This window comes from Grampus griseus (assembly GCF_964374135.1).
Source record: "Grampus griseus genome assembly, chromosome: 2".
Taxonomy (NCBI): domain Eukaryota; kingdom Metazoa; phylum Chordata; class Mammalia; order Artiodactyla; family Delphinidae; genus Grampus; species Grampus griseus.
Window position 1 is genome coordinate 163,475,931 of NC_139018.1, and position 24,669 is coordinate 163,500,599.

The 24,669-nt window shown below is 40.2% G+C and overlaps 2 protein-coding genes across 2 annotated transcripts in view; both read right to left on the minus strand.

Moving 5' to 3' along the window:
- DNAJC1 (DnaJ heat shock protein family (Hsp40) member C1) overlaps positions 1–24,669 on the minus strand; it is a 207,622-nt gene that overhangs the window by 41,707 nt on the left and 141,246 nt on the right. The gene's annotated exons all lie outside the window — the stretch shown is intronic.
- Positions 17,760–18,065, minus strand: LOC309818134 (non-histone chromosomal protein HMG-14-like; the record flags this gene model as incomplete). The annotated part of the gene is made up of 1 exon (XM_082647609.1): positions 17,760–18,065. The coding sequence occupies one exon, from the start codon at positions 18,063–18,065 to the stop codon at positions 17,760–17,762; it is 306 nt and encodes a 101-aa protein (XP_082503735.1).

The window sequence follows — 24,669 nt, forward strand, 5'->3', positions numbered from 1 at the left end:
TTTAAAAGAATAATCAGGAATTTAGTTATTAATTTAATTTTATTTAATTTTACTTTTTGGCCATGCCATGCAGCATGCGGGATCTTAGTTCCCCAACCAGGGATCGAACCGGTGCCCCCTGCATTGGAAGGACAGAGTCTTAACCACTGGGCCTCCAGGGAAGTCTCCAGTTATTTTGACTGTTCTGGTGGGAATGAAATGTATCTTATTGTGGTGACGATTTGCATTTCCCAGATAACAAATGATCTTGAGTATCTTTACGTGTGTTTAAAGACCAACTGAATATCTACTTTTGTGAAGTATGTGTTCATTTGTTAACTGGGTTGTCTTTTTATCAGTCAGTTGTAAGAATTCTTTATATTTTGTGGACACAAGATCTTTGTCAGATATATGTTTTGTGAATATTTTCTTCCAGTCTGTAACTTACATTTTCATTTAAAATTCTTCAACTTCTGAAGACTTACCTAATTCCCATATACTCTTTATCTAGCTAACTACGATGCTAATAGCTGATGTAATTACTGTGGTTACAGGCCTCCAAGATGGTCCTCAGTGATGTCTACCTCCTTGTTCAGTCCCCTTCCACAGTGCCTAGAGCTGACCTGTGTAACTAACAAGATATTGTAGAAATGGCAGTGTGTGACTTCCAAGGCTAGTTTATAAAAGACACTGCAGCTTCTGCCTTGCTGTCTTTGGGATCACTTGGCTCTGAAGGCCAACTGCCCAGTTGTGAGGGCATTCAAGCAGCCCAATAGACAGGCAGTGATAGGAAGAGACAGTGTCTCCCTCAAGATCAAGGGGCAAGCATTCTTACTGTCTGGTGTAGTGAAGATAATTGCCTCCCTCTGGAGAAAAGGACAGCCATGCTTATTGCCTGTTATAAAAGATTTGGGTTCCTTAAGCTCAGGATTCCTCTTCTGCACCACAACCCATTGGCTGCAGAGGGGGTCATCTGTCCCTCTGCATTGCTCTGGGGGAACTGGGCTCAGGGAACCAGCAGAAAAAATGCTGATACTCTAGCTACTGCTATTGCTGTGAGTGACAAACTGTCCTTTACCTCTGATCAACGAGTCTCATGTCTGCTACCAGCATCCATGAAACTGTGGCAGGCTAACTTATGTACTTGCGAGTGGGGTAGAATCTCCAATGCCTACAGTTTGGGTGACAAGGATAGGATTCTGACTGAGACACGACTTTCTGAAAGAGGAAGGATGAGAGCCTTGCAGAGACTTGAGGGAAGGCCTTGGGAATCTGCAGTAAACACGTTGACCAAATCATACAGTCAGTTATGGAAGCAAATGGCCCTTCCTTTCGCTGCCTATTACTGAGGGTGAACTGCGGAGGTGGCTGCAGGCTGAACACCAGGAAACAGGTGTCCTCACTGCTGCTAAATCTCTTCTGGGCTGGGGCACTTCCTTACCATCCTGTTAATCAGCCTCAGGTGTGTCCCACAGTAACAACCAGGAGATTCATTTCAGTACTGTTCCCTTTCAGGCAAAAGGTTCTGCTCTCTTTCAGACAATTACAGAGACACATATCTATAATGACCATGAAAGGAGAGAAATTCATGGGCATAAATCAGGCCAGTCATTAGAACAATGTCTGGTTTACTTGGGAGTTGAGGGGGCGGGGTGTGTAATGGTCTTAAGGACAAATGGTATCAGCTGGGCTGTCTTTCCTACAGTCTGTCTTGTCCACCTCAAGTCTATTTGGAAATGACAGTAAAAGGTCTCAGAGGTTTTGGAAGTGGGTCATGGCTGCTTTTATCCTTTCAGGAGGTCTCCCAGAGACAGATAAACTCTTGTAGGAAACCAAGAATGAGGCCTTGCTTAGTATTCAGGTTCTTATTACCTCAGATTGGATTTAGAATGCTGATATAAGTGACCAACTAGAGAATGAGAAATTAACCCAGAGAAACTTAGGTAAATTTTTGTGGTCAGCCTACCACCCTGGAAAACTCCCCTAGCCCTTATGTAGAAACTGAGTGAGAATTAAGAGATGTTAGTGATGGGAGAGCAACTGCTCTGGATCAAGATGGACTCGGCAAAGAAGGTCACCACTGTGCAAGCCTGAGCCAGCCAGTGGCAACCCCATGACCTCAGCTAGAAAGCCCTGTGGCTATGGTACTGAGTCAGAGAGTTCTCAAAGCTGAAATAGATGGTATCCGCCATGAGGACCTCACCACCTGATCGCACGTGGTGTGATCACGGGTCGCCCAAAACAGTGGAGTTGCACTTGGTTTGTGCAGCTCAGAATTAGAAGCACCTTATCCAAATCTCTGAGTACTGGAGATAGTATGTGTCTCATTTCAGCACTCTACCTGGTACTTTATACGGACTAAACTACTTATCACAGTACTTTGAAGGGACTCAGACCAGCAGGCTGCATTTGCACCTGTTCAGCAAGCTGCTGACATGCTGTCTGCTTTTGAAGTCCCACATCTTCATGACTCTTCTGGGAGGTAAGTCTCTATGACTAATGACCCTGTGACCTGGAGCCTATGACAAAGGAAAACAGCCTTGACCTGGAGGCATCTCTTGGGTTTTGGACTTGCTGCCTCCCTGACACAGCTATCAGGTAGGCACACCACCCCCTTTTTTGGGGGCCTCATTGCACAGCATGTGGGGTTTCAGTTCCCTGACCAGGGATCAAACCCGTGCCCCCTGCAGTGGAAGCGCAGAGTCCTAAACACTGGGCCACCAGGGAATTCTGAGGTGCACCCTTTTTGAAAAGCAACTACTAGCTTGCTGTTGAACTATTTTCAAAAGGAATGCCTGGTTTAAGGAAGCCTTGTGACTCTCCAGTCTGATATTCCCATTTTGGGGTGAGTCAATGCAGATTCAATGACTCATAAGTTGAGGGGGCCTAACAAGCCTTGCTTGTTAAATGGAAACGGTAAGTTCAAGAACACAGCTGGCCTCGGCCCACTGGCATCTGGTCTCTACATGAAAAAGTGGCAGCTTTCCCTTTGGGAGAAACTTTTACTCTATTCCACCATCTGAAGCAAAGCTGCTGGCTCAGTGGGGCCCTCAATTCACAAAGGTTCCATTAAATGCCTGGGCCTTGTTCACTGATGGTTGGGCTAATGAGAAACCTGACGGTATCCAACCTCAGTTAGCAGCTATGAAAAAACAAAACAGATGTCGCTGTGTAGAGAGAGTGGAGCTGGGGGCGGGAGGCGGGGCGCTTCCCCACCACCGACACTTTTCCAGGTTACTGAGCTGCCATTCCCATCCGATCAGCCACGTCATTATGGCTCTCGAAGGTGGTCTTTGCCATTTTTTCAGCTTTCCAGACCATTCACGGTCTGTCCGCAGTTACACCTTTTATTGCAAAAGCCACTCAACAGCCACTCAAGAGTTACCGTATCTGATGAAACTCAAAAATTGATTCAAAAATGTTTGACTCTATCTCCCTCACCTCCTCCAGGTCTTTACACCTTATAATAAAGCAGTTTGGTCACTAAATGTCACTTTCTCTAGAAAGGAATCTTATCTTCTTAGCTACTTCCTGGGTAATGAGTAATGATTAGGATGAAAGGAGATGCGGGTTATAGAGACGTATTTAGAAAATTTGGGATTCCCACCTGATTCTGGCATGATGCTTCTTTCCCTTATGACAATCCCAGCCCAGTCTGGCTGGTATACCTTCTGGGTGGCAGTCCAGCCAAAAGGGGGAATAGGCGTTTCAACCTCGATTCTGGTTCAGCTACCTGGATTCTCTTGTTAGAGTCACATGGTCCTAGGTCATGATCACTTAGGTGAATAGACTTGTCACCAATACAGTGCAAAGTGGGGGGATCTAATGGAACTCTATAAGATGTATAAAAATGACTTTTTCCTCTCGTACTTGACCCTTCTGGGGAAAAGACCTTGGTACAAGGTCAGGGGTGAATGGGGGAAAAGAAGGTGAAGCTACAGCTTCTGGAATGAGATACCCCAATTTTGTGGCAATGGAGGGAGAACAACAATCTCAAAATCTGGAAAGGGAACAGCTTAGATCCTGAGAGATATGGGGAAGGGAGGAGTGTTAATAATTTTGTCTTTCAAAATAGGCCCTGGAACCTTCCTCATGAAGGAAAACACCCTGGTGCTACTCTCTCAAACTGTTCCAAGTGCCCTAAATTTAGCTGGCTGTACCACAATTTGATTATTATTGCCTTAAATATTTCTGACAATGCCATTAAAAATAGCAGATGGCCCAGATCCTGTATATCCCATGCTAAACGTACATCAGCACCTTTGGGTGTCATCTCTATCCTCATCCCCATGGCCATCACACTCAATCATTCTGTGGGGAAGAAAAATGTGACTGGTGGCACTGACCAACATGACAGGTTGGGCTGACGACTTCAGGTAGTTGCTCAACAAAACAAGGACTAGACTCCATTATTAAAAGTGAACTGGCCCAGCTGAGAGGTGTGTAGGAAGCAGGGTCGACTTGTTCCTCCCCCTGACTCATAAAAGTCTCATATGTAATATACTACCACTGCCCTAATAATTGTAAATAACCTTTCTTTACAGGGTCATCATGTGCCTGCACCTCAGGACTACACTTTGGTGCAGAAGCAAGCCATCTTTTTTTCCTTTATTCCTGAAAATACAATGACTTGCGCCCTGGGAGTAGTCATAAGAGACATTCAAGTGTTTAAGGAAACACCACCAGCAGGGTATGTAGCCCTCAGATGACTGAGAAGATCCCTCCGAAATGAGGGATAACTGACTTGTAGTTCATGTGCTCATTGAGGAAGGTATCCCTACGATGGGAATCATCTAATTTTAAAAGGTGGTATGAAATTTGTTCCTGACTATTTGAATTGACCAATTACACTACCTACCATGGTGGTGGAAGACACTCAGATCAGCCTCAACTTTCTGGCCAGGGTTGTTACTGGTGACCCCACTGCCACAGATTCCTCCCGTGGGCCAGGGCGGAAGCTTGCTAAAGCATCCTGCTATACCAGAGGCTTGGGGAACTGGCTTAAAAATGCTGATATTCTGACTACTGCTGTTGCTGTAATAAACTGTCCTTTATCTCTGACCAGGAGTCTTATTCTTCTATCACCATTCATGAAACTGTGGCAGGCTAACTTGTTAGTCTGCAAATAGTGTGAAATTGTAGACCCTTCACAGTTGTTGACAGTATGTACCTTTTCATTTTCTTAATGGTACCTCTTGAATGACAGAAGTTTTTAATTTTCATGAAGTCCAATTTATCAGTGTTTTCTTTTATGGTTAGTGACTTGAGTGCCCTGTCTCTAAAGGCTTTATCAATCTCAAGGGTAAGGTAGGGGTCAAGGTTCATTTCCTATTTCACAGCTGCTCCAATACCATTTGTTGAAAAGACTACATTCTTTCTCCTTCTGAATTGCCTTGATATCACTGTCAAAAATCAGTTGATAGACTGTAGAGAACAAATGTATGGATACCAAGGGGGAAAGGGGTGGTGGGAGGGATTGGGAGACGGGGATTGCCACTATACATTATCGATACTATGTAGACAACTGATGGGAACATACTGTATAGCACAGGGAACTCTACCTAATGCACTGTGGTGACCTAAATGGGAGGGAAGTCCAAAAGGGAGGGGATATCTGTATGTGTATGGCTGATTCATTATGTTGTGCAGTGCAGGCAAACACAACAGTGTAAAGCAACCACACTCTAATAAAAATTAAAAAAAAAAAAAGACAAAGAAGAGAAACAAAGAGAAGTCAAGAAGAAAAGGAATGTAATCACTAAAGGCAAATATAAACATTTTAAATTCTTAAAAAAGATCAACTGACTGTCTGTACGTGTCTACTTCAGGGCTCTTTTAATGTTACATTGATCAATTTATCTATTGGATGCCATATAATTTCCATTATAAGGTAAGAAAATTGTAGTGTCGTGCTGCTAATTTTTTTAAAGATGTAGCACATCACAACTTTCTTTTGTGGGGGGGAATGAAAATTATTTTAAATTACAAATAAATATTCCATCTATTTAAATCTTTATCCCTGCTTGTGGAATAATGCTATACAGTCTGCAAAAGGACCTGAATCAGGACCTGGGGTCTTTGTTGTCTTTTTTAGCTACACCTTTCTAATGCTCTACAAAACTTATATCCTGTCTTACTCTTCCTGAAATAAGAACACTATCATCACCTATAAGGTTAGGGAATTGGCAAAAAGATGTAATAATTTTCTTAAGGCCACCTAGAAAGTCAATACAAGAAGCCAAAGATTCAAAGTTCTTAAAGAAAAAAAAAAGTATTCTGGATAAAATTATAAATGATTAAGACCCAACATTTACTATATTGTTTACTAAGATTATATAAAAGATATGTGTGAGTGTGCATTTACTATATTATTCAAAAGAAAGACTCTTTGAAAATGAGCATTGGTAAATTTATGTTAGAAAATCTTTGTGCCGTCATTATTACTTGTTCTCTATTGTTTTTTTTTCAATGTTGAAAAGTAGGAAAAGCTTTATAAAGAATTACATTACTATTTACTGCCTAAAACTTTTTTTTGAGAAAAATGAATAGTAAAGCGTAGAAAACCAAAGTTAGATATATATATACTGTTAGACTACCTAGGATAAAGTTATATCATATTTAAGATTAACATAACGTTAACAGAAAAACTTTAGAACATGACACTGGCTTTGATTTAAGACCTCATGAAAAAGCAGTACAAATTAGTTTTTTTTAGTTTTGGAGGACATGCATTAGCCCACCAGCTTGTCAGTCACGCTTTGAAATTCAAGCTTAAAAAATGTATTGGGGACTTCCCTGGTGGCACAGCAGTTAAGAATCTGCCTGCCAATGCAGGGGACATGGGTTCAATCTCTGGTCTGGGAGGATCCCACATGCCACGGAGCAACTAAGCCCGTGCGCCACAACTACTGAGCGTGCGCTCTACAGCCCGCGAGCCACAACTACAGAGCCCGTGCTCCGCAACAAGAGAAGCCACCACAAAGAGAAGCCTGCGCACCACAACAAAGAGTAGCCCCCACTCGCCGCAACTAGAGAAAGCCCATGAGCAGCAACGAAGACCCAACGCAGCCAAAAATAAAATAAAATTAAATCTTTAGGGAAAAAAAGTATTGATTTACCACTGACATAATTAAAATTATATCCTCTTGTTGGATTGACCCCTTTATCGTTATGTAATACTCCTTCTCTGTCTCTTATGATAATCTTTGTTTTAAAGTTTACTTTGTCTGATATAAGTATAGTTACCCCAGCTTTCTTTTGGTTTCCATTTGTATAGAGTATCTTTTCCCATCCCTTCACTTTCAGTTTATGTGTGTCCTTATATCTGAAGTCAGTCTCTTGTAGTCAGTGTATTGATGGGCTAATGCATGTCCTCCAAAACTATAAAGAATTATAGTTGACCCTTGTACAACATGGGTTTGAACTGCATGGGTCCACTTACATGCAGATTTTTTTCAATAAATATGTACTATAGTACTACACGAAACACGGTTGAATCCACAGATGTGGAACTGGGGATACGGAGGCCTGACTATAAAGTTACATGCAAATTTTTCACTGTGTGAAGGGTTGGTGCCCCTAATCCCCATGTTGTTCAAGCGTCAACTGTCATACCAATCCTTCTCTAACTCTTCCAAAAAATAGAGAACACTTTCAAACTCATTTTACAAGGCCAGCATTACCCTGATACCAAAACCAGACAAGGAAGCCATAAGGAGAGAAAATTACAGGCCAAAATCCCAGGTGAACACAGATGCATTTTAAAATCCTCAAGAAAATATTAGCAAACCAAATTCATTAATACAGTAAAAGTATCATACACCACGGTCACGTGGAATTTATTCCAGGGATGCAACAATGGTTCAACATGTGCAAATCAATGTGATACACCAACATTAACAACATTGGTTTGTTAACAACATTAACAAAATGAAGGATAAAAATCATATAATCATCTCAGTAGATGCAGAAAAGGAATTTGACAGAATCCATAAATATCCATTTATGATAAAAACTCGCAAGAAAGTGAGTACAGAGGGAATGTACTTCAACATAATAAAGGTCATATATGACAAGCCCATAGCTAACATTATACTCAATGGTGGAAAGCTGAAAGCTTTTTCTTTAAGATCAAGAACAAGACAAGGATGCCAAGTCTTACCACTTTTATTCAACATAGTATGGAAAGTCCTAGCCAAAGCAAGTAGACAAGAAATAAAATGCATGCAAACTGGAAAATGCATGCAAACATGTAAAACTGTCACTTTTTGCAGATGATATATGATATAATATATAGAAAACCCTAAAGCCTCCACCAAAAGACTGTTAGCACTAGTAAATTCAGTAAAGTTTCAGGAAACAAAATCAATCAAAACAATCTGTTGTGTGGTTTTTTTTTTTTTTTTTTTTGCAGTACGCGGGCCTCTCACTGTTGCAGCCTCTCCCGTTGCGGAGCACAGACTCCGGACGAGCAGGCTCAGCGGCCATGGCTCACGGGCCCAGCCGCTCTGCGGCATGTGGGATCTTCCCGGACAGGGGCACGAACCCGTGTCCCCTGCATCGGCAGGCAGACTCTCAACCACTGTGCCACCAGGGAAGCCCTGTTGTGTTTTTATGCACTAGTAATGAACTCTCACAAAAAGAAATTAAGAAAACAATCCCATTTACAAAAAAATAAAATACCTAGGAATAAATTTAACCAAGGAGGTGAAAGATCTGTATACTGAAAACCGTAAGACATTAATGAAAGAAACTGAAGAAGACACAAAAAAATGGAGAGACAGTCTGTGCTCATGGATTGGAAGAATATGTTAAAATGTCCATACTACCCAAAGCAATCTACAGATTCAATACAGTTCAATGGTATTTTTCACAGAAATAGAAAAACAATCCTAAAATTAGAGTGGAACCACAAAGGACGCCCAATAGCCAAAGCAATCTTGAGAAAGAAGTACAAAACTGGAGCAAAGTACAAAACTGCTCCCTGATTTCAAATTATATTACACACCTACAGTAATCAAAACAGTATAGTATGAGACAACCTACTGAATGGGAGAAATGCAAATGATATTACTGATAAGAGATTAATATCCAATACATATAAATAGCTCATAAAACTCAACATCAAGAAAACAACCCAAGGGCTTCCCTGGTGGCACAGTGGTTAAGAGTCTGCCTGCCGATGCAGGGGACATGGGTTCGTGCCCCGGTCCGGGAGGATCCCACATGCTGCGGAGCGGCTGAGCTCGTGAGCCATGGCTGCTGAGCCTGCACGTCCGGAGCCTGTGCTCCGCAACGGGAGAGGCCACAGCAGTGAGAGGCCCGTGTACCGCAAAAATAAAACCAAAAACAAACAACCCGATTAAAAAATGGGGCAGAAGAACTGAACAGACATTTTTCCAGAGGAAATGCAGATTTTTCATATGCAGGCCAAGAGGCATATGAAAAGATGATCAACATAACTAATCATCAGGGAAATGCAAATGAAAACCACAATGAGATATCACCTAACACCTGTCAGAATGGCTATCATCAAAAAGAACACAAATAACAAATGTTGGTGAGTGTGTGGAGAAAAGGGAACCCACATACAGTGCTGGTGGGAATGTAAACTGATGCAGCCACTGTGGAAAGCAGTATGGGGGGTTTTCAAAAAATTAAAAATAGAACTACCATATGACCCAGCAATTCCACTCCTGGGTACACATCTGAAAAAGACAAAAACACTAATTCAAAAGCTACATGCACCTCAATGTTCAGAGCAGCATTATTTACAATTGCCAAGATATGGAAACAAACTAAGTGCCCGTCAACAGATGAATAAAGATGTGGTATATCTATACCATGAAATACTACTCAGCTATAAAAAAAGAATGAAATTTTGCCATTTGCAGCAACATGGATGGATTTGAAGGATATTATGCTAAATGAACTAAGTCAAAGACAAATACTATATGATATCACTTATATGTGGAATCTAAAAGACACACCAAACTAGTGAATAAAACAAAAAAGAAGCAGACTCGCAGATATGGAGAATAAACTAGTGGTTACCAGTGGGGGAGTGGGCGGGCGGCAATAAAAGGGTGGGGGAGAGGGAGGCACACACTCCTGGGGGCAAGACAGGCTCGAGGATGTACTGCACAACGTAAGGAACCCAGCCAATATTGTGTAGTAACCGTAAATGGAAAAAACAAATGAAAAATTGTATGAAAAATAAAAAATAAATGGCCACCCCACCACCACCAAACAGTATGATACTGGCATAAAGTCAGATTATATGATCAATGGAAGAGAATAGAGATCACAGAAATAAACTCATTCATATACGGTCAATTGATTTATGACAAAGGAGCCAAGAATATACAATGGGGAAAGGACAGTCTCTTCAATAAATGGTGCTGAGAAAACTGGACAGGCATACGCAAAAGAATGAAACTGGACCACTATCTTACACCATACATAAAACTTAACCCAAAACAGATTAAAGACTTGAATGTAAGACCTGAAACCATAAAACTCCTGGAAGACAACATAGGCAGTAAGCTCCTTGACATCCCAGATTTGATCCACTGTTAAAAATCCACCAATTTTTCTCATTTCCTTTAGGAAGAAATCCAAGTTCCTATGCAAGGCATTTAAAGACTGGGTATCTGGCCCCTGCCTACCTCTCCACTTTTATTTCATCTTAATCTCTGCCTCCTATCCTAATGCTTCAGACATCTGAAACTACTGGCTGAACATGGAGGATGTTTCATATCACTGTGCCTTTTTGAATATTTTCCCTATGCTTAGAATACACTATTCTGCATTTTCTATCTAATAACTACTCCTACATTAAGAATAAGTTTCCTCTGTGAAGCCTTTCTAACTCCCAAGACACTGAAGTACTCCCTCTGCTATGCTTCCTCCATAACTATATACACTTTTATAAAAATTATTGCATTATATTGTGATGGCCTCTTTATATAACTGTTTCTTTGTATGGATTATAATCTCCTAAGGCTTAGGGACTATGCCTTTCCTGCATATATTCTCAATGCCTGGAGCACATTATTAAGTCAGTGAATAATTACTGAGTGAGTATTTTGGGAAAAAGTTGAAAAACCCAAAGGAAAAATAGAGGCGAAGCATACCAGGCCCCTTTGGAGGTAGGACAATAAATTCTATATGTATTATTAGAAGTGGATAACGCATACATGAGTGGAAAATGACAATAATTACGTATTTCTCTAGGATTGGTGATACTCAAAATGTAGATCTCTTGCTTAGTAAAGTTAGAATTCCACCAGAGACATTTTCATGTCTTAAGGGACATTTTAATTTATAGATTTATAGCTATTAACATTAAATGTGACCTCAAGGACCAACTGTTCTGTCTACAGGCAGAAATTTTTCTGCATTATCCTATTTGAGAAAAAATAACTGAAACAAAAGAAACCGAAGGGATTTTTAAAAAATCAGGACGTATGATAAAAGGATGTATTGGTAAATAGTACGGGGGAAGCTGGAAATTTGTAGTACTCTTTCCATGTTGTTCAACTATAATGCATCCAGTATTTGTCAAAGGTCATATTATTCAACAGAATGACACCTGATTCTTAGTTTAGTAACTGGAATCATGTATATACACTGGAATCTAACTAGCTTTCTTAAAGGGTAACACTTTTAGTAGTTACATTCCCTTAAAACAGCCTCATTTCAATGGTTTATCTATATGCTGTAATATTTAATAATATTTTAGAATTACAAGGGGTCACAGAGACAACCTAGCCCAACACCCTCTTTTTAAGATAGAAGAAACTGAAGCCTACAGAAGCCGAAAAGGCTTCTTCAGGTTCACTGGGCAATCAGCAATGGAGTTGGGATAAGATCTCAGGTTTCCCAATTTTAGCCCAGTAATCCATTCTGAGTTTTTAAAATTACAAATAAAAGTGTTAAGTTATCGCTGACAGTGAGCATATATATTGTATCATGCAATATCATAAAAACATATTTAGCCAAACTGCTGAAAGTGGGATACCTTTTAAATATTTCTACAAAATTAAGGTAGGATCATAATTTTAGACAGCATCACAGTCAGGACAATACTTGCAAATTCTTTTAATTAGTATAAATGTCATAATTTCCTTTCCAGTTTTATGTCATCTGATAGCAAAGTCCTAGTGTGAAAGGAAAATAAAAATAGAGTCAGTATGGCTCAGATAGCTCTCTTAAATGGAGCTGGGAGGCCATTAAGGAAGTATGACTTATGCAAGTCTCAGCCTGGATGGAATCTGACCTTTGGACCTGATGAAGTCATCCGGAACACCTGCCAGAAACTCAAGATACTTATAGGACCCTTACCCTAAAATAACTTGTGACAGTCTATCTACTTATCAGACCCCTACCCTAAAACAACTTGTGATCCCGGGACTTCCCTGGTGGTGCAGTGGTTAAGAATCTGCCTGTCAATGCAGGGGACCCGGGTTCGATCCCTGGTCCAGGAAGATCCCACATGCTGCAGAGCAACTAAGCCCATGCACCACAACTACTGAGCCCTCATGCCACAACTACTGAAGCTCACACTCCTAGAGCCCATGCTCTGCAACAAGAGAAGCCACCGCAATGACAAGCCCATGCACTGCAAGTAAGAGTAGCCCCTGCTTGCCGCAACTAGAGAAAGCCCGGGCGCAGCAATGAAGACCCAACAACGCAGCCAAAAAAATAAAATAATATAAAAAAATAAATAAAAACAAACTTGTGATCTCTTAAGGACAAATACTGTCTGACTCAGGTCAGAGTCAATCATAATTCTCACCAGGCAACTTTCAACACCCTCTGGCTTTTTGTTTTAATAAGCCCCTGACTCTTTTCCTCGGAACATTCTTTCAGAGTTACCAGAATCTGTGTCTCTTGATTTGTGATCCTTAAGATCCCAAATAAACACTTTTCTTATTTGCAGCCTCCTGCATTATTTTTTGGTTGACACTAGACACATACTAAGTACTCAGAAAACACTTGTTAAATTGACTGAAAGAATACCATAGGATAGTCTCGAGTATTAACCACTAACAAGGGAAGGCCTACGTAATTTGCAGAAGATGGATACAGACAAGAATACAGCTAGGAAAAATAGGAATAGTTTATAAAATCATAGTAAGTTTTAAAAATATGTGTTATTTAGCTCTTTACTCATCTCTGCAAATTCAAGGAGACTTGAACTGACATCTAGAAAACGACAAACAAACCTATTAGAGCTTTTTAAGTGAAAATAAGAACTTAGATGAAGTGTGCACTGAAGAGCTGCTTCTTTGTGAAGGCTTTAAATTTTCGTGTTTTATCCAGATTTCCTTATGACCAGTGGTATATGTCTGTAAGGTGGTTCCCAGGATAAGGGAAATGGATGTGAAAAGTATAAAAACCAATCTCACACCAGGATCAAGTCATAAATGATACCTTCATACCCATACGTGTGCCACCATATATTTAAGTGCACTTTTAGATGGGGTAGTTTTAATTAGAATTTTTTATTGAAGTATCATTGATCTACAATGTTGTGTTAGTTTCAGGTACAGAGCACAGTGATTCAGTTATATATATACACATACATATATATGCACGTATGTACATATATATTCTTTTTAGATTCTTTTCCCATTTTTTCTTAACAGTTGTGATTTTTCTCTCACTGATGTGTATTTTCCTTACTCTCAAGAGAAAGCTATTCAGCTGTCATATTTTCTTCATTCCTTATTCAGTCTTAAAAATTTATGGCTTCTGATATGCTTTCCACTTACATATAGACAATACCAGTCAATAGTATTTTTAGTTTGAACAATAATAATACATCAAGTACTCTGTCCTTCCTTCATGTGTTTCCATACTTGAGAATAAAAATTAGACATAATAAATGTACCAGTAAATGAAAAGGTATGGAAAACTCCTTGATTACCTGAGCATACCTACCACTGTGCCTGACACATAGCAGGCTTATAATAATTATGTTGAATGAATGGCTGACTGACTAGCTGAGTGAATGTCGGAAATAAAGATTCCGGCCATTTTGACAGTGGCTGGAATTTGGCACTCAACAGTTCTTGCACGTAACCAAGCAGACGAGACTCGCTTTGCTAAGAGAGGGAAGAGTCAAGCTTCCGTTCAAAAGACAGTAATACTAAGAGCCGTTGGTACAGCCTTACACCAAAAACTAGGCTGGGGAGAAGAGAATGGGAGGAGCAACAGCTGGACAAGGGCTTTGGAGGCTTTCTTCTCACTGCTCGGTGCAGCTAAGTGTTCCAGTTCCACAGACATTATAGGTCCGTAACACTACCTGAGTAAGAGATTATTCAAATCTTTCGGGAAAGATCTGGCACCACACGATGGTAAATCAGATAAAGTTACCGTCATTTGAAGTGAGGCTGTAAGTTAAGGACATATATTAAGGCCAATAATATTTAATAAATGTTAGCCGTGGGTTACTGAATTTCCAAACAGCCCTCCAGAGGGAGGTGAGGGTGAGGGAAGTCTGCTGTCTGCTTCCTACCAGCCTGGGCCACCATGCTGCTCCCCTCCAGCTTCCTCTTCCCACCCAACTCCCAGGAGTGTCACAAACCTGCCCTTACTCATGGTTTCTATTGTGGTAAAATATACATAACATACGTTATGTCCCTATGGATTTGCTTACTTTGGATATTTTATATAAATGGAATCATACAATATGTGACCTTTAGTTTCTGGCTCATTTACTTATAATGTTTCAGTATTCATCCACATTGTGACATGTGTCAGTCCTTTTTATGGCTGAGTAATATTCCATTGTACATTTAGACCACATTTGTTTATCCATTAATTGATGGACATTTGGGCTGTTTCCACCTTTTGGCTATTGTGAATGGTGCTGCTATGAACATGCACATGCATGTATTTATTTGAGCTCTTGGTTTCAACTCCCTTGAGTATATACCTATGAATGGAAGGGCCGGATCATACCGTAACTCTATGCTTAACTTTTTGAGGACCCACCAACCTGTTTTGCACAGCAGCTGAACCATTTTACATACTTTCCAGTAATTTATGAGGATTTCATTTTCTCCATATCCTTGCCAACATTTGTTATTTTCATTTTCCCCTCTTTTTCATACGGCCATGCTTACAGGGTGTGAGTGGTATCTCACTGTGATTTTGATTTGCATTTCCCTAATGATTAATGATGTTGAGCATCATTTCACATGCTTATTGGCCATCAGTATATCTCCTCTGCCCATCTTTGAATTGGGCTGTTTTTTGTTGTTGCTGAGTTTTAGGAGTCCTTTATATATTCTGTGTATTAATCTCTTATCAGATATATGATTTGCAAATATTTTCTCCCATTCTGTTCCATCTTCACTCTTGATAGTGTCCTTTGATATACAGAAGTTTCTAATTTTGATAAGTCCAATTTATCTATATTTTCTTTTGTTGTTGTGCTTTTGGTGTCACATCCAAGAAATCTTGCCAAATTCAATACCATAAAGCTTTCCCCATGTTTTCTTCTAAGAGTTTCATAGTTTTAGCTCTTGCATTTATGTCTTTGATCCATTTTGAGTTGGTTTTTCTATATGGTGTAAAACAAAGGTCCAACTTCATTCTTTTCAATATGGATATCCAGTTTTCCCAACACTATTTGTGGAAAGACTGTCCTTCCTCCATTGGACAGTCCTGGCACTCTTGTTGAAAATCATTTGACATATATGCGAGGGATATTTTTTTACTCTATTCTATTCCATTGATATATATGTCTGTCTTTATGGCAGTCCCACACTGTTTTTTTTTTTTTTTTATGCTGTACGCGGGCCTCTCACTGTTGTGGCCTCCCCCGCTGTGGAGCACAGGCTCCGGACGCGCAGGCTCAGCGGCCATGGCTCACGGGCCCAGCCGCTCCGCGGCACGTGGGATCTTCCCGGACCGGGGCACAAACCCGTGTCCCCTGCATCGGCAGGCGGGCTCTCAACCACTGCGCCACCAGGGAAGCCCCCCACACTGTTTTGATTACTATAGTTTTGTAGTAAGTTTTGAAATCAGGAAATATGAGTCCTCCAATTTAGTTATTTTCGAGATTGTTTCGGCTATTTGGAGTCCCTTGAGATTCCATTCTGATGGGGATGCACTGAACCTGTAGATTGCTTTGAGTAGTATTCACGTCTAACAGTAGCAAGCCTTCCAATCCATGAACACAAGATGCCTCTCAATTTATTTTTCTTTAGTTTCTTTCACCAATGATTTGTAGTTTTCAGTGTACTTCATTCATCTTTAAAATGAAGCTCAAAGCCACTTTGTCCAGTCAGTACCACTTGCTTACTGGAGGTCACAGTCTCCTCCCTCCCCCACCGTCTGCCTTGGGTTTACATAAATTGTAATGAGATATGCTTTTTCCCATTTGACACTAAGTTTTCAAGATTTACCTGTATTGATACATACAGTGCTAGTTCATTTGTTTAAACTGCTATGTAGTATTAGTTCCTAGGGCTGCCATAAAACATTACACTACAAGCTGGGTGGCTTAAACATTTATTCCCTCATAGTTCAGGAGGCTAGCAGTCCTAAGTCAAGGTGTTGGTAAGGTTGGTTCTTTCTGGAGGCTCTGTGGGAGAATCCGTTCCACACCTCTCTCCAGCTTCTGGTGGTCGCCAGTAATCTCGGTGTTCCTTGGCTCGTACCTGTATCACTCCAATCTCTCCTGTGTGTTTCTGTGTATCTTCACCTTTTATAAGGACAGCAGTTATTGGATTCAGGGCCTGTCTTAATCCAGTACGACCTCATATTAACTAAGACCCTCTTCCTGAATAAGATCATATCCTGAAGTTCTGGGTAGACATGAATAGTGCCCTTTTTGGGAGGGCACTATTCACTATACATTAAATGACTATAATATGTAATTCATTTATCTATTCATTCCCCTTGTTGATGGACATTTAGGTTATTTCCAATTCTTCACTATTAGAATGCTGCAATGAATATCTTTTTTTCTTTCATAATTGAGATTTTATTGGTTGCTTTGAGGATCAGTACACAGACATTTCAATTTGTACACAATTCTCAACATACGTACCAAAAATCTAAAAAATCATGTAGTTGTGATTCTTTTCTGAACAGTTATTCCAGTGACTTTCCAGCTTAAAATTTGGAGGCAAATTTTCCTTCACAGGATATCAAGTACCAATATCTTCAAATATTGATATGCTGTTACATCGTAAGTGCCACTAATTCGCAATTTAATATCATATACACTACATACTCAAATTGTCAATCGTTCACAGCGCATTAACAGTTACTAGAAGAACTGGACTACCACGACCAAAGATGTTAACAGAGTGCACAAAATTCTGTCCAGGAGAGCCAAGATCAAGGGGTGAGTGGTTTGCTTTAGGTAGCAATTCTACCAAAAACAACGTGGGAAGAGTAGTAATTTAAAGTGTTTAAGACATTAAATGCACAACTGACTATGCTTTGTATTATAGGATATAAAAGCTACCCCACCATCTGTGGAATGTTAAGCTCACACCCAAGACAATCAAAGCCTCCCATATTCAATATCCCACTATTTTCTGGTTGTACCAAAAAATAAACAACCAGCAAGTGATATCACCTCTTAAAAAAAAGCATTTACACTTAAAAAATGGGATGAGGTGGGATTCCCTCCTTTTTAAAAATGTTTCTAGAACTACTAAAAAACTTGCATTTACAAAATAGTTGACAAAAATATTCCTCTGGATTGTACAAGAAGGGAGACAGGGACCAGTGATAGGACCAGGTGCGTGGTATTAATCAGACTTGGCTTCTTTCTCTCCTGCTTCATCAGAGGCTGGGCTCTCCTGGTTTTTAGTTTCTCCATTTTCTGCAGGTAAGTCTTCTTTAGTCTCTTGGTTAGCCACTTCAGCCTGTTTTCCCTTTGCTCCCCTTTTCCCTTTTATCTGCACTTTTTTGTCTGAAGATTTATCCTTTCCTGCCGCCTTTTTTGGCTTCGTTTCCACTTTTGCAGGAGTCGGTGTAGCTGACAACCTCACCCATCTCCTCTTGGGCTCCTCCTTCGCTGCCCCCTCCTTGGAGCTGACCTTCCTCTTGGGCATCGTGGCGGCGGGGCTGGCGCCTGCCGGGTACCTATGGGCCGCGGCACGCCAAGAGCCTTCGCAAAGCTGGGCTGCCTGGCCGCTGCTGCTCCTCCCGCCAATGAATATCCTTTAAATGACTCTTTACCTACTTGTGTGTTTACTGATTCCTGACAATAGGATGTGGGTATCTTCAAATTTGCAATTAGGTATCACTAAACTTTTCTCCAAAGTAATTGTATTAATTCACTTTCCCATCAAAAGCAATGGAGATTTGGGACTTCCCTGGTGGTCCAGTGGTAGAGAATCCACCTTCCAATGCAGGGGACACGGGTTCAATCACCAGTCAGGGAACTAAGATCCCACATGCTGACGGGCAACTAAGCCCACGCGCCACAACTACTGAGCTCGCGCCCAACAACTAGAGAACCCACATGCCACAAACTACAGATCCCGCGCGCCCTGGAACCTGCGCACCACAACTAGAGAGAGAAAACCCGCACGCCACAACTAGAGAGAAACCCCAGCGCCAAAATGAAGAGACCGTGCGCCACAACAAAAGATCCCGAATGCCTCAATGAAGATCCAATGTGCCGCAATTAAGACCCAACGCAGCCAAGAAGCAAATAAAAAAAATATTTTTTAAAAAGCAATGGAAATTTCCCATGTTTTCTCCACATAGTTGGCAACATCTAAATTTTTTTTTTTTTTTTTTGCAGTACGCAGGCCTCTCACTGCTGTGGCCTCTCCCATTGCAGAGCACAGGCTCCGGACGTGCAGGCTCAGGGGCTATGGCTCACGGGCCCAGCCGCTCCGCGGCATGTGGGATCTTCCCAGACCGGGGCACGAACCCGTGTCCCCTTTATCAGCAGGCGGACTCTCATCCACTGTGCCACCAGGGAAGCCCGGCAACATCTAAATTTTAACTTTGCCAGATGTATTAGCTTGTTATTACAAAACAAACAACTGAAAATCTCAGTATATAAAACAACAGGCATTTATTTATCACATGAGTCTGTGGGACACTCAGAGATGGCTGATCTAGGCTGGGCTAGCCCCGGCGGATTGCCTATATTACATGTTTCCAAGTTGGTATTACTATCATACTCATTTAACAGAGCAGAAACTTTTAAAGCAAACCTCAGGGATTAGAAAATGACTTTTTAAAACTCAATACCTAACATTTTTAGGAAATTTTTGTATCTACGTTCATATGTAATAGTGATCTCTTCCTTTTCATAATACATATTTAATTTTGAAATTAAGATTTACATTAGCCTCATAAAAGAACTTGGGGAGATTTTCCTCTACAAATATTAGAATACCTATATAAGACAGAGGTTATCTGGTCCTTGAAGGTGTGGTATTTGTGCATTTTTTTGCCATGTAAATTTAGGTTATGTTGTTAGATGCATAAAGATTATAAGGGTCAGAGTTCTGAATTTTTCTTTCTCTTTACTTGCCATCTTTCAGTGACACTGTGTTTTAGATGTTTCTCTAATAACACGTGGCCACATTTTGTATTAGTTTTTCAATTTGAGAATACTACTTTCATGTATTGTGATTACTGAAATATTTGGATTTATTCTTTATCTTATGCTTTTGTATCTTCTTTTATGTATCTTTTATTCTCTCTTTTCCTATATTCTATTTTTCTTACTGTGTTTTTCTCCACCTATTGGTTTGAAAATTGTACATACTATAGTTTTACCCCTATATTTAAAAAATAATCATTGACAAAGTCTAATTAGTATCTCTATCCTCCTCCCACTCAATACAAGGACGCTAAGGATGCTAAAATGTTTCTGATTTCCTTCTCCCATCTTCTAAGTTTTACTGTCATACTGTTTTTAAACCCCTCCAAATTAGTCATCATCATTACAATAATTTCTTTTACAGTCAGTGCTTAAGATTTATCAACATGCTTACTTTTTTCTGAGTTACAACTTTTTCTTGCTGCCCTCTCCTTCCTCCTGTATTCAATTTTCTTCTTGCTGAGGTATACCCTTTATTTGCCTTCAAAGTGAGGGTCTGTCAATGGCAAATTGATAAGTCTTAATTTTCCTGAAAATATCTTTATTTTATTCTCAACTAATACTTTAACAAGGTATAAAATGCTACATTGACAATTATTTTCTCTAAGCAATTTGAAGATATTTTTCTATCTTTTTCTGATACCTTTTGTTTCAGATGGGAAGGTAATTGTTAGTATAACTGGTGTTCTTTAATTTTTGCTCTACAATTGGTTTAAAATTTTCTATTTGCTTTAATGCTGAACAGTTTCTCTATGGTTTGTTTAAATGTGGATTGTTTTTATTTATCCTGTTCAGGATACTGTGCACTTCTTAAATATGAGGACTTGCCTTTCTTGCCAATTCTGGAAAATCTCAACCATTATTTTATGGTAATATTGCATCTCCCATTCGCTTCCTCTAAACTGTCATTAGACAGATATATGCTGTACTTTCTCATTCTATCTCCCATGTCTCCTAAGCATTCTCATATTTTCCTTCCTTATCTCTTGGTTCTGTATTCTGGGTGATTTGACCAGATCATCTTCCAATTCACTAATTCTCATTTCAGTAGTTTAATCCAACCATTAAAGAAAAAAAAAATCAATGAACATTTCATTTATAGTTCTTTTTTTTTTCTCTTATCCTGTCATGTTCTTTCATTAAGGTTTTATTCCTTCTTTTCTCTCTTTAATTGTTTATTTTAAAATGATTATTTTTATGGCATCTTTCAGATTAGGTTTCTTATCTCCTGTTCTTAGAAGGACAATTTTCCTCTTTGTTGCATCTGTTGACTATCCTCACAGTTTATATTTATATTGTGAGCACATCTTCACTGAGGTTTTTGATTTTTTAAAAAATACTTCCTTAACAGGAGCTCCCAAAGCCCTAAGTTTTGTGGTAGAGAACAGTTTTTGCATTGGCTTCTGTCAGGGTCCTAAGGGTTTTAATAGCTCTGGACCACTGAATTTTTCTCATTCTTTCACAAAACAGTAGCCCTTTGAGACTAGGCTTTATGCAGGGGGCCCAATTCCAGCTGCCTGTGGACCCAAAGGCACAATTTTTGCTTCAGGTAAGTATTAAAACCCCAGCACCAAGGCTTATATTCTGTGGTGTCATTTCCTGCTTTTGACTATGGTTTTGAGCTGTTGCTGGCCTTAAAACAAAACTGGATTTCCCTTTTATTCCTTTAATCAAGGCTATGATTTTTTTTTTTGTTCGTAACACTTAATCTTATATTGGAAGGGCAGGGCTCATTCATACCAGCTCCATCTTTTATGCTGCTAGAAATCTGCCAAGGGAGCCTTACTGAGGGCTAATCTATATTTACTCTTAAGTTAATAACCTAATATTCACTTTATCCATGTCTATATAACATGTGTAGATACCACAGTTAGTCTATGATTTCTGAGTGCTATGAGGGAATCTAGAATTCACTTGTAAGATATAACTAGAAAATAATTTGAAGTAGAGCAGCCAATTATAGAAGCAAAGAAAAACAAAGGTCTAAGGGAAAAACAATACGAAATAGCATGTATAAGCACAAAAGCTCATGTTCTCACAACCTAGATTTCATAAATGCTTTTTATGAAATCTGCCACGTGTGTTTTACCTCTCTGAAACATTCCACTCTCTCACTTCCGATTTTAATCCACCGTAATCTTCTGGCTCTCCTTACCCTGGGAATATTCCTTTGGTGGTTCTGATTTTTCCATATGTCCCCTAGATGTTTTTCCTCTACATGCTTCCCTGGATTTAGGTATCAAATGTACACCAAGGTCTCTAATAGTTACACCTCTAATTTTCACCTCTTAAATTCTACATTATTGGACTTCTCGGGTGATCCAGTGGTAAAGAATCCGCCTTACAATGCAGGGGACTTGGGTTCAATCCCTGGTCGGGAAACTAAGATCCCACGTGCTGCGGGGCAACTAAGCCCGCATGCGACAACTACTGAGCTTGCGCGCCTCAACGAGAGAGCCCGCGTGCCGCAAACTTCAGAGCCCACGCACTCTGGAGCCTGCATGCCACAAACAGAGAGAGAAAACTCGCACGCCACAACTAGAGAGAAACCCGCGAGCCACAACTAGAGAGGAGCCCGAGCGCCGCAACGAAGAGACCACGCGCCACAAAGAGGCCGCGCGCAGCAACGAAAAGGCCACGTGCCGCAACTAAGACCCAATGCAGCCAAAAAAAAACCCAACAATCTACATTATCGCTGAATGTTTCCTTCCACTGGCATCATAAACTTGGCATGTCTCAAACTGATTATATATCTTCCTTTCTCCCAAACTGTCATGTCCTAACTGTGCTCTTTGTTATCTCTGTTAATGGCATCTGCCTCTTCCAACCACCCACTAGGCATTTTTAGTCTCCCAGCACCACCCTTGCTGTATAGCCAATCAATCAGTTGATAAATCTTGAAGATTCAGGAAGATTCACACAGTCTCTCCTCCAGTCTCTACTTTCCCTGCTAGCTACCTAATTCAGGGCTTCATTATCTCTTACTTAGCCTACGGCAATAACTTTCCAGTTAGTCCTTCTCCTCTCTTTGACCTTTTGCATAATTACAGTCAAACATTTCTATGACACAGACTTTAAAATATCACTGCACTACTTACAAAATATGACTTAAACATCTTAATCTCACATTCAAGAACTATGACTTGGCTGCAACCCACTTTTATAAACTTATTTCCCTTTACCATTTCACGCATCCTTTGCAGTTAAACTACATTACTCACTGTGCCTGGTAATATGTTCTGAAGAGTCTCCTCGCAAGAGTGCTTTATATCACGCAAGTTCCTGTCTGTGGAATGTTTCTCCCTACCCCACTTCCAAATCCTTCATAATGCCTTTGTTTTTGTCCTAGGTGGAAGTAATCTTGCCATCTGCTGGACTGTAAAAGTTCTTTAACCTTCTCACAAAGCTGTTACAGTAAACCTCAAAATATGCTTATTTAGGTCTCTGTCTTACCTTTTCAACTGGATAATATAGTGGTAGTGGCTAACAGCATGGATTCTCAAGCTGGTGAAGTAGGTTTGAATCATGGTTTTGTCACTTATTAGCTAACTAATTTGGAAAAAGTTATTTTACCTCTCTGTACCTCAGTTTTCTCCTGTGTAAAATGAAGAAAATAGTGTAGACCACATGGTGTTGCTGTGAGGACTGAGTTATATATAAAGTTCATAGAACAGTATTAGACACATGGTAGCCACTTAATAAATGCTATCTAATATTAAGGACAAAATTGGGCACGTCTTATTTATCATTGTATCACCCATTCACATTATTTCCCACATAGCAGGCAGTCAGCAAGTTTTTTTTTTTAATTGGAAAAAATTATAACCAATAGAATACTAGGTAGTTCAAGGCACTATACACTCAAATATAAGATTAAGTGGTACAGAAATAGTGCTATAAGAACTCAGATAAGGGAAGTAAGATGAGTAAGAAAATACTCTAGGAAAGAGTGACTCCCCAGTGAAATTGTATTTTAAAAGTTCTAATCAGAGAGAAGCAAACAGGATGAACTGATAGGATAATAGTTAAGAAACTGTTAGCAGTCATGAGGCCATGAGATACTGGACTAGGATGGTTAGCACTGAGGGATTTCAAAGGGAGGGATAGAAACAGAGAGAGAAAACAAAGCCAGAATAAACTGGGTTTATAAAAACAGGAAGAAGTAAAAACAAATAAAAAAACCAACAAACTCAGTTGCATTTCTATACACTAATAATGAACAATCTGAAAAGGAAATTACGAAACAATCCTTTTATAATAGCATCAAAAAGGATAAAATACTTAGGAATTAACCAAAGAGGTGAAAGACATGTACAATAAAAGCTACAAAACATTGCTGAAAGGAATTAAAGACATAAATAAATAGAAAGACATCCCATGTTCATGGACTAAAAGACAATATCGTTAGATATGAGTTCTACCCAAAGCAATCTACAGATTCAAAAAAATCTCCACCAAGGGCTTTCCTGGTGGCTCAGTGGTTAAGAATCTACCTCCTGGGATTCCCTGGTGGCGCAGTGGTTGAGAGTCCGCCTGCCGATGCAGGGGACACGGGTTCGTGCCCCGGTCCGGGAGGATCCCACATGCCGTGGAGTGGCTGGGCCCGTGAGCCATGGCTGCTGAGCCTGCGCGTCCGGAGCCTGTGCTCCGCAACGGGAGAGGCCACAACAGTGAGAGGCCCGCATGCCGCAAAAAAAAAAAGAAAAAAAAAAAAAAAGAATCCACCTCCCAATGCAGGAGACACGGGTTCAAGCCCTGGTCCGGGAAGATCCCACATGCCATGGAGCAACTAAGCCCGTGCACCACAACTACTGAGCCTGCGCTCTGGAGCCCACAAGCCACAACTACTGAGCCCGCATGCCACAACTACTGAAGCCCATGTGTCTAGAGCCCGTGCTCTGCAACAGGACAAGAAACCACAATAAGAAGCCCGCACACCGCAATGAAAAGTAGCCCTCGCTGGCTGCAACTAGAGAGAGCCTGCGCGCAGCAACGAAGACCCAACACAGCCAAAACTAAAAATAAATAAAAAATAAATAAATTTAGAAAGAAAGAAAGAAAGATATATTCAAAATAGGTAAATCCACAAA